Here is a 12,909-nt window from a genome sequence, read left to right as displayed (position 1 = left end):
AAGAAAGGAGGAGAAAGAGGAAAGGAAGAGGAGAAGAGGAGGAAAAAGAAGAGAAGACAAAGGGAGGGAAAAGGGAGGGAAAAGGGAGGGAAAAGGGGAAAAGAATAGAGAAAAATAGAAGAAAGAGTAAAAGAAGAGAAGAAAAAGGGAGGAAGAAGGGAGGAAGAAGGGAGGAAGAAGGGAGGAAGAAGGGAGGAAGAAGGGAGGAAGAAGGGAGGAAAAGGGGAGGAAGAAGGGAGGAAAAGGGGAGGAAAAGGGGAGGAAAAGGGGAGGAAAAGGGGAGGAAAAGGGGAGGAAAAAGGGGAAAAGAATAGAAGAAAATACAAGAAAAAGTAAAAGAAGAAAAAGAGAAGAAAGAGAAGAAAGAGAAGAAAGAGAAGAAAGAGAAGAAAGAGAAGAAAGAGAAGAAAGAGAAAAGGAGGAAAGGAGGAAAGGACAAAAGGAGAAAAAAAAGAGGAAAAGAAGAGGAAAAGAAGAGGAAGAGAAGAAAAAGAGATGAATAAGAAAAGAATACGAGAAGAATAAGAGAAAAGAAGAAAAAAGAGAGGAAAAGGAGCCGAAGGGAGAACAGGGAAGGACAGACGGAGGGGAAGGAAAGGGCCGGGAGGGAGGGAAGGAGGAGACAGAGGGGCAGAAAGCGGGGGGCAGCGAGGGGGGGGGGGCAGCGGGTGCCGGCGGGTGGGGGGGCTCCTGGGCAGGTGCCCCGGGGAGGGGTCCGTCGGCCGTGGCGGGCGCGTCCCCGCTGGCCGGGGCGTCATCACGATATCCGCGGGGCCGACCTGTCGTTGGTGACGGTCCTGCGCAGGCGCACCCCGCGCCGGATGGCCACCAGCATGTCTTCGGCCGGGGGGTCCATGGAGGCTGCCGGGGGGGGCGCGGGGGTCTCCTCGCCGGGGCCGGACCCCGCGAGGGCGGTGGGGAAGGGGAACTGGCCTTCCCCCAGGGCGTGGGCGCCGGCCACCAGCTCGCCGATCTTCTCCACCAAGCTGTGCCGGTTGGCGGCCAACTGTTGGTCCTCCTCTTCCTCGGCGGAGAGGTGCTGGCCGGCCCCGGGGTAGACGGAGATCTCCATGGCACCGCCGCCCCAGGCGGTGTTGGGAAGGCTCAGCCGCTTGGGCGAAGCTTTGGCAAAATCCAGGGGGTTCGGCGAGGCGTCGTCGGCGTAGAAGACGCACTCTTCGCTGCCCACCCGGGTGGGGCCGGTGTAGCCGGGGGAGTCGGGCACCGTGGGGGTCTTCACGGGGACGATGGGGGGTCGGATGGGGATGGGGCCGGCGTTGGAGAGGGTACGGCGGACCGAGGGCTTGGTGGAGGGCGTGCGGCGGATGGTGGCCACCCCAGGGGTGGTGCCGGCCGGTAGGTTGGTGCCGGTGGGCAGCCCGGCGGTGGAGGCGGGACGCTTGGTCTGGATCATCCGCCGGTAGTTCTGGGCGATGTTGCTGTTGCGCGGGATGGTGGAGGACTTGTCGAAGTCGCTCTGGGGGTCGCACTCCACGTCGCCGTTCACCGAGTAGCAGTCGTAGTCAGAGCCTGGGGAGGGGGCAGCACGGTCAGCGCGGCTGGGTGGGCGGCACAGCTGGCACTGCCAAGCCCAACCACCACCTCCACCATGCAATCGCAGCCAGCCCCAACCACCCACGTCGCAGCGCGACCATAACCAGACTCAACCACCGCCGTGGCAACGTAATCCCAACTGGCCCCACCATTGCTGGCACAACATGCTCACCATCAAGCCCAACCATCACCATAGCAAGGCAACCACAATCAAACCCAACATCACCATCGCAAGGCAACCACAATCAAACCCAACATCACCATCGCAAGGCAACCACAATCAAACCCAACCATCACATTGAGATCACAACCAAACCCAACTGTCCCCATTGGAACGCGATCACAACCAGCCCCCGCCATTGCCAGCAGAAGATGGTCACAACCAAACTCAGCCGTGACCATCACAACTGGCCTCAACCATCACCACCACATGGTTGTAGGCAAACCCAATCATCACTACCACAACCACCCCAACCACTGCCATCCCAACGTGATCACAGCCAACCTCCACCGTCACCATGCCGACACAACCACAGCACAACACGACTGTCCCTGTGGTTACTCGATCTCCAACCACCACCTCGGCTGCCATCACCCACCATCTGCCACCGTCTCCGCCTGGACCCAACCACTGCGCACAAACATGTCACCACAAGCCGTCACCAACCACACCCCGCCTGATGCTACCTGTTATTGCGCTGCCCGGCACAACCGTAAGACCCAACTAACACCCAACTAACACCCAACTAACACCCAACTAACCAGGAAGCCCCGTGGTTACCGCGCGGCGCGATGCTCGTGCCACCACCGAACCCCCAACACACATTAAATCTTCGCCCCACCAGCCCCTATACCACGCGACCGCAGCCCGATGCCACGACACCCAGCACACGTAGACGTGCCCCAGGACCACCAAAGCCTCTGTTGTCCTCTTCTCCCCTCCGGGTGCCATTTCGGTGCCCCTCGCGGCCGCGGGGCGGGTACCTTGGGAAGGGATGGTGTCCTCGGAGCAGGAGGGGGTGGTGGTCTGCGTGCTGTAGCCGCTGGAGTACTGCAGCGAGTCCCGGCTGCTCTTCTGGTGCTCCAGGCTCAGCCCTCGGGTCAAGACCATGGCCAGGTCGCTGGCGGCGGGGGACACCTCCTCCCCGTGCTGCAGGGGGCAAGGGGGCACCGTCAGCACCCCGGCTCCTCTCCTAGGAGCCCCTCAAAAGCCCACCACCTCTCTGTTCGCCCCGCCAGAGCTGGTACCTTGGCGGCGATCGTAGCCGGTGACATGCGGGGCCGGGGGGCATCCTCGCCGCCGATGCCCGGGTACCCGCCGGCGGGCGAGCCCATCTCGGCTTCCCGCAGGTGCTCCACGCGGTCCTTGCGCCGCTGCAGGGTGGGGACCACCGGCTGGTCGTAGGGGCTGGCCTTGGACCAGTCCTGCAAGGGGCGAGGCACGGGGTGACGCCGGGGCCACCGGGGCCAGGAGCCGAAAGCGGGGCAGGGCGGGAGGGGGCACGCACCAACGTCCCCCTCCCTCCGAGCCACGGGTGCTGCCCCGTGGAGGGGACGGGGATGCGGGCGAGGTGGGGCTGAACCCCACCAGGTGTGGGAGCAGCCACGCGTGAAACGCAACCGATGGGGGGACAGCGCCGGGGAGGGGAGGAGAGGAAGAGGAGGGTGCTGCTGCTGAAGGCTTCACCTTTCCGCCACCCTGCCCGTGCCCCGGGCGGCGGAGCCAGAACTAACCGAGGTGGGGGAGCTGCACTCGCTAACCGACTGGCAGGTTTCGGAGGCCTCCGAGGACGCCGAGCTGGAGGACTTCTGCCGTGCCGGGAGGCCAAGCCGTGAGCCGGAGGGGGAGAGAAGAGGCGGTTAGCGAGCACAGCCAGAGCCGCCGCGCCGGGTTAGAGCAGCACCCACCGCTTCCCCAGCCGAACCAGACCCCCACCCGCCTCCCCCCCGGGGCGGCAGAGCAGGATCCGAGCCGGGGTGAAGCCGGGATGCTCAACCCCTTCCTCCTGCTCACCCCAAGCCCCGCGGAGCCAACAGCCATTTTGGGGAGGGGGGGGACGGTCCCCGCAGCCGCGGCAATGCCAGGTTAGCGCGGGCGTGCCAAGCCGGCGCTGGCAGTGCCAGGCAGCCCGGCGGCACAGCCAGCACGAGGGGTCGGCAGCTCCCGGGGGGTCCCGGAGCATCCTCAGCACCGGGGAGGAGGCAGGGCGAAGGGGAAGCTTTGCTGCACGCTGCTGGTGGGGGACTGGTACCAACTGGGTGTAACGGGGCTGGGGCGATGGGAAATACCCTGTTCCCCCAGCACGCGGGGGGATACCTGTGCCCCATCCCTGGGGGGGGGGTCACAGATGGGGTTTCTCTGCAATGTGGCCCGTGGCGCAGGGCAGGCATCCCCCAATATTCCCAATATTTATCTCCTGTGATGCCAACGCAGCTGGAAAACACGCCTGGGGGGTCCCATCACCTCCGCGCCTTGTGTTGCACCCAGCAGCACCCACTCACTCTACAGAAGGGGAAACTGAGGCAGGGGGGGCGGGTAGCGCTGAGCCCTCCCCGTACCTGGCTGGTGATGTCCGAGGGCATGGGGGAAGGCGGTTTGGAGTAAGCGGCGTCCTGGGAGATGAAGCCGGAGTCGTGGGAGGAGACGCTGGAGAGGCGGGTGGCGGCGGCGGGGGGCTGCGCCAGGCTGCGGTAGCGATAGGTGGAACTGGGTGAGCAGGTCTGAGCCCCGCCGGGCCACGCCACGCCACCCTTGGCACTGCTAACGCTGCTGGGGGGGCGGCGGGGGGGACGGGGACACGCCGGCGGGGAGGACAAAGGAAGGAAAAGAGAGTTTAAGACCGGGGTTCGGAGGCGGCGGAGTTCCTGGGCAGCAAACCCAGCACCCTGCCCCACACCCCAACCTGGGGAAACTGAGGCACGCGGTCCTTCCGGGGGGTCCCTTTCCCTTCTGGTGTCCCCCAGTGGCAGGGGACAGGTGGGGGCACATGGCAAAGGTGACATGTTTGCCCCCAGACCCCCCCTGCACAGCTCACATCATCCCCAAAACCCAGAGGAGGGGGCACGTGCTGCCCCACAGGTCCACCAGCCCCGACCCCGCACCCATCCCAGGGCGCCAAGACCAGTTCCTCCGCATTACTGGGGACCAGTTGGCCGTATGGACACGTGGAGGCGGACACGCACCTCGTGAGCATCCCCAAAGGCCGTAAGCATCATTAGCCCCCCCCGGGGTTAACGAAGGGGGCTGGATTTCCCGGCAGCGGAGCCCACCCCACCGTACCTGCACATGCTGGACTTGCGGGAGCTGGAGCTGCTGGGCGAGGATGGGGGGGTCTGGTAGGACCAGCTGTAGTCAGAGCCCTTCAGGTCTTTGATCACCTGCAGGAAGGATGGGGTTTAAGCCCCCCCTGAAGAAGCTCCCCCCCTCCCCGTTCCCCTGTCCCCCCTCCCTGGTCCCCCCCGCTGACCTGCTCGCTGGCGGGGGGCAGCTTGTGGGGCTCGGCGGTGAGGACCACCAGGTCCTCGATGATGCCCTGCAGGTGGGTGATCTCTCCCAGCATGGTGAGCTCCCCGTTCTGCGGCCAGAGAAGGGGGGAGCATCAGCACCCCTTGAGCAGCAGCAGCAACCCCCTCCCCCCCAAACCCCCGGCGCTCACCACCACGGGCTGCAGGAAGGTGATGAAGGTGCAGAAGCGACCCCGCTCCTCGATGAGGGCTTTGCGGACCGCCTGCTTCTCCGTCTCCTCCAGCAGCAGGTACATGTCGTTGACGTCCTGCAGCGCGTTGTCCAGCTGGGGCTGCAGGTCCCCCTTCCCTGCGAGGTGGGGTACCATCAGCACTGGGCTCCCCCAACAACCCCCCCCCCCCCGAAATCTGTTGGGGGTCCCACGGCCAAGTCAAGGCCACCCCCAGGCTCCAGCTGGGAGGCATCACCCCATCACCCCATCCTCACGTCCCAGCGGGTGCCAAGGAGTCCCCCCCGTGTCCATATATCCCAGGAGGGTCCGAGGCTCCTCCGCTCCCCCCGTCCCCATCCCTGGCGCTTGGGAGCAGGGGACCCGCCGGGGTGTCACCGCGGCGGGGGCTGGCATCGCCCCGGGGTGCGGGGTGCAAGCTAAGCTAAGCTAAAAGCAGGGCGGGGGGGAGCACAGGGAGCGGACGGACGGACGGACGGACAGACGGACGGAGGCGGCCCCGGCCCCGGGGAGACGGGGGTGGGGGGAGCAGATGAGGAAGCAGAGAGGGGGCCGGGGGGGCCAGCGGTTCACTTACCAAGTAGCTCTACAGGAAGGATGTGGAGGGGAGGGGAGAGAGAAGGAGACAGAGAAAACGTGTGAAAAGAGGCCGAGGGCCGGGGCGCGCGCCCCCGCCTCCCCGCCACCCCCCCCAGTGGGGTGCCCACCATCCCCCGAGGCAGCCAGGGTGCCCCAGCCGGGATGCCCACCCCAGCTAGGGGTGCTGCGGAGGGGCTGGTGGGGGTAACACCCCCCCCCCCCCCCCCAGGAGGACCCCCCCTCACCTTTGCGAGCCTTTTTCTGGAGCTTGAGGGTGTCGGAGGATTTTTTCTTGATCTCGTGGCGGGCTCGCTTGTATTCTGGGGGCACAGAAGTGCTGTCAGAGGGGACCCCCCCCGCCATCCGGCGCAGCCCCCCGGCACGCATCCAGCCCCTCCCACCCGTACCTTTCGCGTGGTCCTTGTCCAGCTGGTTGGCAGTTTTCTTCCAGTCCTCAATCCTGTCCTGCAAAGGGTTTATCAGGCTCTCCATGAGGGCGCTGGAGCAGGGAGAGAGAGGCACAGAGCGTGGGAGAGCGCCGGAGCCGGGGCGGGGGGAGCCGGGCCCCCAGCCCACATTCAGCATCTCCTTCTTCAGAGAGGGAGGGCTGAGCCCGGCCAACTCGTGTCACCGATGCCCTGGGGCCACTTACTTGGTGAACTGCCGGAGCTTGGCCTCGATGCTGCGGTGCCGCATGCACATGCGGGTCAGCGCCGAGCCGATGTCCCTCGTGGCACCTGGGAGGGGAGCGGAACGCTGCTGACGAGGGGCAGGGGACACCCCCACACCAGTCCCAGCCCAGTTCGTGTACTGGGACCAGGCTGGTTCGCGGTGGGGACGAGCAGCACTGGGATGCTCTGGGCTTTGGGGACGCTTTGCGCTTTGGGTCAGGGATGTCTCCTTTTTCCCCCAATAAATCCACTAAATAAATAAATCAACATCCACAAACTAATAAATAAAGCACTAAATATCCCTTCCCGTGGCTTCGAAATGAAAACCTGCTCCCAGTTTTTCCCGGTTTCTCTCAAATTTGGCACTGGGGAGGCCAGGGAAGGCAGGGGGGTGAGATGCCACGCAGCCGGCCAGGCATGCACCAAGAAACCAGCCGGCCGGGAGCAAACAGCTCTGTGCCCAGCTGCCCTCCCCGACTCCGTGGCAGGCTGCCGGCCGTGTCCCTCACCTCCAGGCACGATCCTGAGCACATGAAAAGGGAGTCAGAGCCAGGAACCGAGAGCAGGAGCATCCCTTTTTGGTGAAACCTCTGTTAACTCTGAAGCCTAAGGATGGCCACAGGGTGGCAGTGCTGCTGGCAAATCCCAGGAAAAGCAGCAAGCCAAAATCCTAGGGCGTAAGTTAGGGAGCGATATTCTGCCTTTCTCTCCCCAAAAAAAGCCCCCAGAGACACCTCCCACCCTTTGCAGGAGTTTTGGGCACCCCCGCAACCCCCCGGTGCTGCAGAAACGGGGGAGCCCGTGGGCCGAGGGCCTTCTCCTCCTGCGCTGGGGTATTCTCCTAATCCCGCTCCTAATGCTCTTATCCCGGCTCCTGCTGCTCCTAATCCGATTCCCCCCGTGCGCTCACGTGTCGCGTGCGAGGCCGCCAGCCGGCCCCCACCCAGTGCCCTGCCTCAGTTTCCCCACACCGCCGCTCTCTCTCCCACCCCCCCTAGAAAAAACCAGGGATGTCCCATGGTGTCCCCGAGATGCCACTGCCTGTTGCAGCGCTACAGGGTGGCCCCTGTGATGCTGACTCCCGTGGTGCCGGTCACCAGCTGTCCCCAGCATCCCCACCCCCCTCGTGTCCCCTCCCTCGCTTTCGGTGCCCGGGCTGGAGGGGAGTCCTAATCCCCCCGGTGCAGTGGGCTAGTGGGTTTGGAGGCAAAGCTGATCCCGGCTCAAGCTGCTGCTGCCTCCTCCACCTCCACCTCCTCCTTCTCCTCCTCCTCCTCCTCCTCCTCCTCCTCCTCCTCCTCCTCCTCCTCCCCGCGCAGCTCCAGATGGCCTGGATGCCGCCAGTCTGCAAACCAGCCCGGGACCATCTGCTTGGCAGAAGCCGAGCGGTGGGAAGCGGCTCCTCGCCGCCAGCCAGCACCCGGAGAGGGTCCGGGGGTCCGGGTGCAGCATGGGGGGGGGCCCCACTTACAGCCTCAGCTCTTCACCTCGCCTCCCCGGCGGGTCGGGGTTTGTCCCTGAAGCAGTCGAGCGTGGGGTCCTGCACCTCCCTCCATCTAATTCCCCTTCCCCAAAGCCCCCCGGACCCCCCCGGGCACCTCCCAGGTGGGCGCAGGGGACAAGGAGGGCGGCTCAGCCCCACATCTGGGTGCATCCCGGGGTGGGGGGCAGAGATGGGTGCAGGGGACCACGGCGCGGGGCTGCGTCACCCCAAATCTCCCCGCAAGCAAACTAGCCCCACCAGAAGATGCTGGCTAAGCACCGGTGGGTGGTGAGGAGCAGCACCCACGTGGGTGCCCACCCCACCCGTTCCCCAGCCGCAGCTGCACCCCATCTTTCCAACCCTGCTTCCCAGGGGATGCTGCACCGCGGGGTGGGGACAGCTTGGTCACGTCTCCATGGATGGTGGAGTTTTCTGCTTGAAGCCCACCCCAGCCACGTGGGCAGGGGACACCCCACAGGGGGACACTCGCCACCCGTTCCCCAAGCCCGGGGACGCCCACCCCTGGGTGGGGAGGACCCTACCTCGGGTGTTGGTGGCCATGTCGGCCACTTTCTGGAAGGCATCCAGGAAGGCAACTGCGGCCAGCACCGTGGTCCTGGGGCGGAGAGAGCGAGGGGGGAGCTCAGCGGGTGCTGGGCACCCCGGGATGTGCCCGGGGGGGGGTGGGGGGGTGTCCCCTGTGTCCCCCCCCCACCCTGGCCACTCACCTGAGCTGGGAGTGCAGCTTGGTGGCCTTCGAGTTGAAATCCTCCCAGATGGGGTAGGAGCTCTGCAGGGAGGGAAGGTGACAGTGAGAGCCGGAGCCCCTCGCCCCGCTGCGTCCCCTCCCCGGGCAGGGCAAATCCCCCCCTTCACCGGGGCAGCTCGGTGGCCGTGCCTGGCCAGGGGTGGCTTCTCTGATGGCTGATAAAGGCTGAGCACAACCCTCTTCCCCTCCTGGGTTTTTCCCCTTCCAGTCTGGCCGTGCAACCTTGTAGACCATGGAGACCTCAGGATTTTGGGTGATCTCTTCCTCTTCCTCAAAGGGATGAAGGCAGCTTATGGGTTGGGAAATGTGAGGGGAGGAGCTGGTGCTCAGACAAGCTTTGAGACCCCGGCCAGGCCCTGGGAGCGCCCGTGGCCTCCCCCAGAGCAGCCATGGCCAAACCCACCACCACGGAGGGCTCCAGCCCCCGGATCCCCCGAGCCCACGGGGACCGACGGGGCAGGAGGGGAGGTCTGGGGTGCCCCCAGCCCTGAATGGGGTGCTCGTGCGGGGACATGGAGAGGTCACCGGTGCTGGGGAGGCCACCCCAGTGCCGTCCCAGTGAGGTCACCCCGCTGCCATCCTGGCCAGGCATCCTGATGCCATCCCGGCGAGGCCATCCCAGCAAGACCAGTCCCAATGCCCTCGTGGCAAGGCCATCCCAGGGCTGTCCCAGTGCCACCATCCCAACGAGGCCATCCCAGCGCTGTTCCAGTGAGGCCAGTCCTGGCAAGACCAGTCCCAGTGGCGTCTTGGAGAGGCCAGTCCCAGTAAGACCATCCTGGTGCCATCCTAACAAGCCCAGTCCCAGTAATGCCAGCTCCAGTGCCATCCCAGTAAGGCCAGTCCTGGTGCCATTCCAGCAGGGCTAATCCTGGTGCCACCATACGGCGAGGCCATCCCAGTGCCACCATCCCAGTGAGACCAGTCACAGTGTTGTCCTGGTGAGGTTAATCCTGGTGCCGTCTTGGCGAGGCCATCCCAGTGCCAGCCTGGCTTGGCCAGTCCCGGTGCCACCGTCCCAGTGAGGCTATCCAGGTGCCACCATCCCGGCGAGGCCATCCTGGTGCCATCCCAGTGAGGTTGGTCCCAGTGCCACCATCCCAGCAAAGTCATCCTAGCAAGGCCAGTCCTGGTGCCACCATCCCAGCGAGGCCACGCCGGTGCTGCCATCCTGGCGAGGCCAGTCCCAGTACTGTCATCCCAGTGACGCCATCCTGGTGCCACCATCCGATGGCAGTGCCGGCAGCTTGCAAACCCCCTTGGGGCGGCCACCAGGCTGGGACACGAGCACCAGGGCCGGCTTTGCAGGACGTGGGTCACCGCACACCCCCGTGAGCCCGGCTTGGTGGCACCTCCGGGGACAGAGTTTGCACCGAGGGAGCACGGGACCAGCCCAGCGTTGTTTTTTGGGGACCACGAGAGCCCCCATTTCCTCATGAGGCAGCAAAGAAGGGCTTTGAGGATGCCACTTCACGTGCCACTCGTGGCAGCGCCCTGGCTCAGGGCCGTGAGGCCCCGGGGACTGCCATTGCCAGGGCAGGGCCACCGTCCCAGGGCCACCTTCCCCCGGCCGCCCCGGGCAGGGCGAGCGGAGGCTCCCCGCTAACGAGGGGGCACGTCACGATGCCCCCAGCCCCCCGCGATGCCATGCGGGAGGGGGATGGGGATGAGGACAACGGGGACAAGGACATGCCAAGGTCACGCCGGGACGCCGAGCACGCTGGAAGAGAGACAAGAGGAATGAAGCCGGCTTGGGGACGCCACCGGCTCGGGGACTGCCACCAGGCTTCACCGCCCGAGTCCTCCCCCAGGCCGAGGGGTGCCACCCGCCACCGAAATAAGGTCCCTTTGCACCCGCGTCCAGCGCAGGGGTCCCGGCGGCGGGACCCTAAGCACATCGCTGCCGTTGAACACCGTCACCTCTTTGGGCAGGGGATTATTTTGCCCCGTCCCCCAGCGCCCGCGCCAGGGCACCCACGTGGCTGGGAGATGGGGACAGGGACGATGCGCCCTTAGGGGCCACCGGCGCTGGGCCGGGGCTGAGCAGGGTACGAGCCCAGTGTGGTAGGGCTTATTTTCTTCTTTTTTATTATTTTTTTTTCCTCGTCTTTCCCACCTACAAATGGCATGAAAATGAATCCAGCCCGGTTTCCTCAGGCATGCCGGCGTGCAACGCCACGGTGAGGGGCTCCTGGCCCAACCACGTCCCGATGGGGCTGGGCACGCCGCTGCGTGGCCGTGCTGGCACCAGCCGGGGAGGTGACGGCTCGGGGCTGGCTTATCCCCTCCGCAGCCTCCGTGGGGGAATGGGGAAACTGAGGCACGAGCTGTCCCCACCTCTACCCTGCAGCCGTGGGGCTCAGCCGGGCTGCCAGGAGGAGGTGGCTGGGCTGAAGGCGTTTCGGGGGGCTGATCACCCCGGCACCCTTCCCCACCAGCCCTGGCCACCACCGCCCCGGGGCTGGCGCCTGGGGACAGCCGGGATTTTCTCCCTCGAGGGCTTTTCTCCCAGCCCCGAGCCGGAGTCCGGCCCCGCGGAGCCACCACCGCCCCTCGAAGGGGTTAATCTCCTCCTCAGCAAGGCTTTTATTTTTTTTTTTTTTATCCCCCCCTCCCCTGCTTTGGCAATGACAGCATTGTCTGGACTGGGCTGCAGCAAGAAGAGAGGAAGAGGAGGAGGAGGAAGAGAGCTTTTGCCTCCCGAAAAAGACTGGGGCTAAATCCCAACGCCGGGGCCGGCAGCCGGAATTTCAGCCCCCCGAGATGAAGAAACCCGGCTGGTCCCCTCCTCCCCGCTCAGCCCCCATGGCAAAAATGCCCCCCAGCATTTTTTATTTATTTTTTTGAAATGAAAACAAATAAAAAAAAAAGGCTTTTTTTTTTTTTTTTTAACCACGGCCCCATCCTGCTCCCAGGGAGGGTGGAGGCGACGTCCCCTCCCCGCGTTGGGAAATGGGATCGAGGAGCCGGGGGGACCTTTTTGTTCCATTGGTGCAAACCCAAGCGGGTCCGGCAGAAATCCAAGCCGGGGAGCGGAGGGTGGCGGGGGGCAAGGCGATGCCCCAAACGGGTGGCTGTGCCCGACGTGGGGCCAGCGGTACCCGATGTGGGGCAGCGATGCCCGGTCTGTGATACCCAACGTGGGGCTGTGACACCCGACAAGGGGCTCTGACACCCGGTGACGGATACGGGGCTCCGATACCCACATGGGGCTCCGGTACCCGCTGACGGATACAGGGCTGATATGGGGCTGCGATCCCCAGCGTGGGGTCTGATGCCCGACACGGGGCCCCGATGGCCAATATAGGGTTGATGTGGGGCTCCGGCACCCAGTGCCAGGCTCCGATGCCCCATGTGGGGCCCCGATACCTGACGCGGGGCTCCGACACCCGGCATGGGGCTGATGTGGGGCTCCGACACCCGACATGGGGCTCTGACACCCAGCTGATGTGGGGCTCCGACACCCGACGTGGGGCTCTGACACCCAGCTGATGTGGGGCTCTGACACCCAACGTGGGGCTCTGACACCCAGCGTGGGGCTGATGTGGGGCTCCGACACCCGACGTGCGGCCGCGATACCCAGCTCGGGGCTGGCCAGGGGAGCCCTGGTACCCACCGCGGGGCTGATGTGGGAGCCCCGGTCCCCGCCGCGGGGCCCGATGCCGGCCGGTCCGTGCCCGCAGCAGCGGCGGAGCGGAGGCTGCCCGGTGCGGGGGGAGGGTGGTGCGGGAGGTGCGCTGTCACGACAGCGGAACGGGGCGGAGGTGGCGGGGGGTGGCGGGGGGGGGGGGGTCCCTACCTTCATGTCGTTGATGATGGCTTGGAAGAGGCCGCCGAGGGCTCCGCACTCCTTCTCCGCCGTCTCCATCGCGGCGCTGCGGCAGCCCGGGGCGGGCGGCGCCGCCGGGGGAGGCCGCGGCGGCGGGCCAGGCTCAGCGGCGGCGGGGGGCGGGCGGCGCCCGGGCGGCGGCGGCGGCGGCGGCGGCGGGGCGGCGGAGCGGCGGGGGGGCCGGGCGGGGCGCGGCGCGGTGCATCGCCCCCCCCCCCCGCTTCCCCGGGGGCTGAGCGGACCCGCCGCCCCCCTGGGCCGCCCCTCTCCTGGTAGCGGAGCGCGGGAGCGGAGCGGGGCGCGGGAGCGGAGCGGGGCGCGGAGAGCGG

The 12,909-nt window shown here is 65.9% G+C and overlaps 1 protein-coding gene across 1 annotated transcript; it reads right to left on the bottom strand.

Moving 5' to 3' along the window:
• Nucleotides 1-666: 666 nt before the first annotated feature.
• MTSS2 (MTSS I-BAR domain containing 2) lies at nt 667-12,619 on the bottom strand. The gene is made up of 16 exons (XM_075160945.1): nt 12,551-12,619; nt 8,711-8,772; nt 8,525-8,598; nt 6,481-6,565; nt 6,236-6,327; nt 6,074-6,148; nt 5,827-5,835; nt 5,211-5,368; nt 5,022-5,129; nt 4,835-4,932; nt 4,458-4,466; nt 4,114-4,324; nt 3,289-3,363; nt 2,803-2,979; nt 2,539-2,704; nt 667-1,530 (listed from the first exon to the last, which is right to left on the bottom strand). The coding sequence occupies exons 1-16, from the start codon at nt 12,617-12,619 to the stop codon at nt 758-760; spliced, it is 2,241 nt and encodes a 746-aa protein (XP_075017046.1). The 3' UTR covers nt 667-757.
• Between the last annotated feature and the right edge of the window lie 290 nt (nt 12,620-12,909).

This window comes from Calonectris borealis, chromosome 12, assembly GCF_964195595.1.
Source record: "Calonectris borealis chromosome 12, bCalBor7.hap1.2, whole genome shotgun sequence".
NCBI classification, from domain to species: Eukaryota; Metazoa; Chordata; class Aves; order Procellariiformes; family Procellariidae; genus Calonectris; species Calonectris borealis.
Note: the sequence above shows the minus strand (reverse complement) of the source record. Positions and strands in the feature narration are given on the sequence as shown.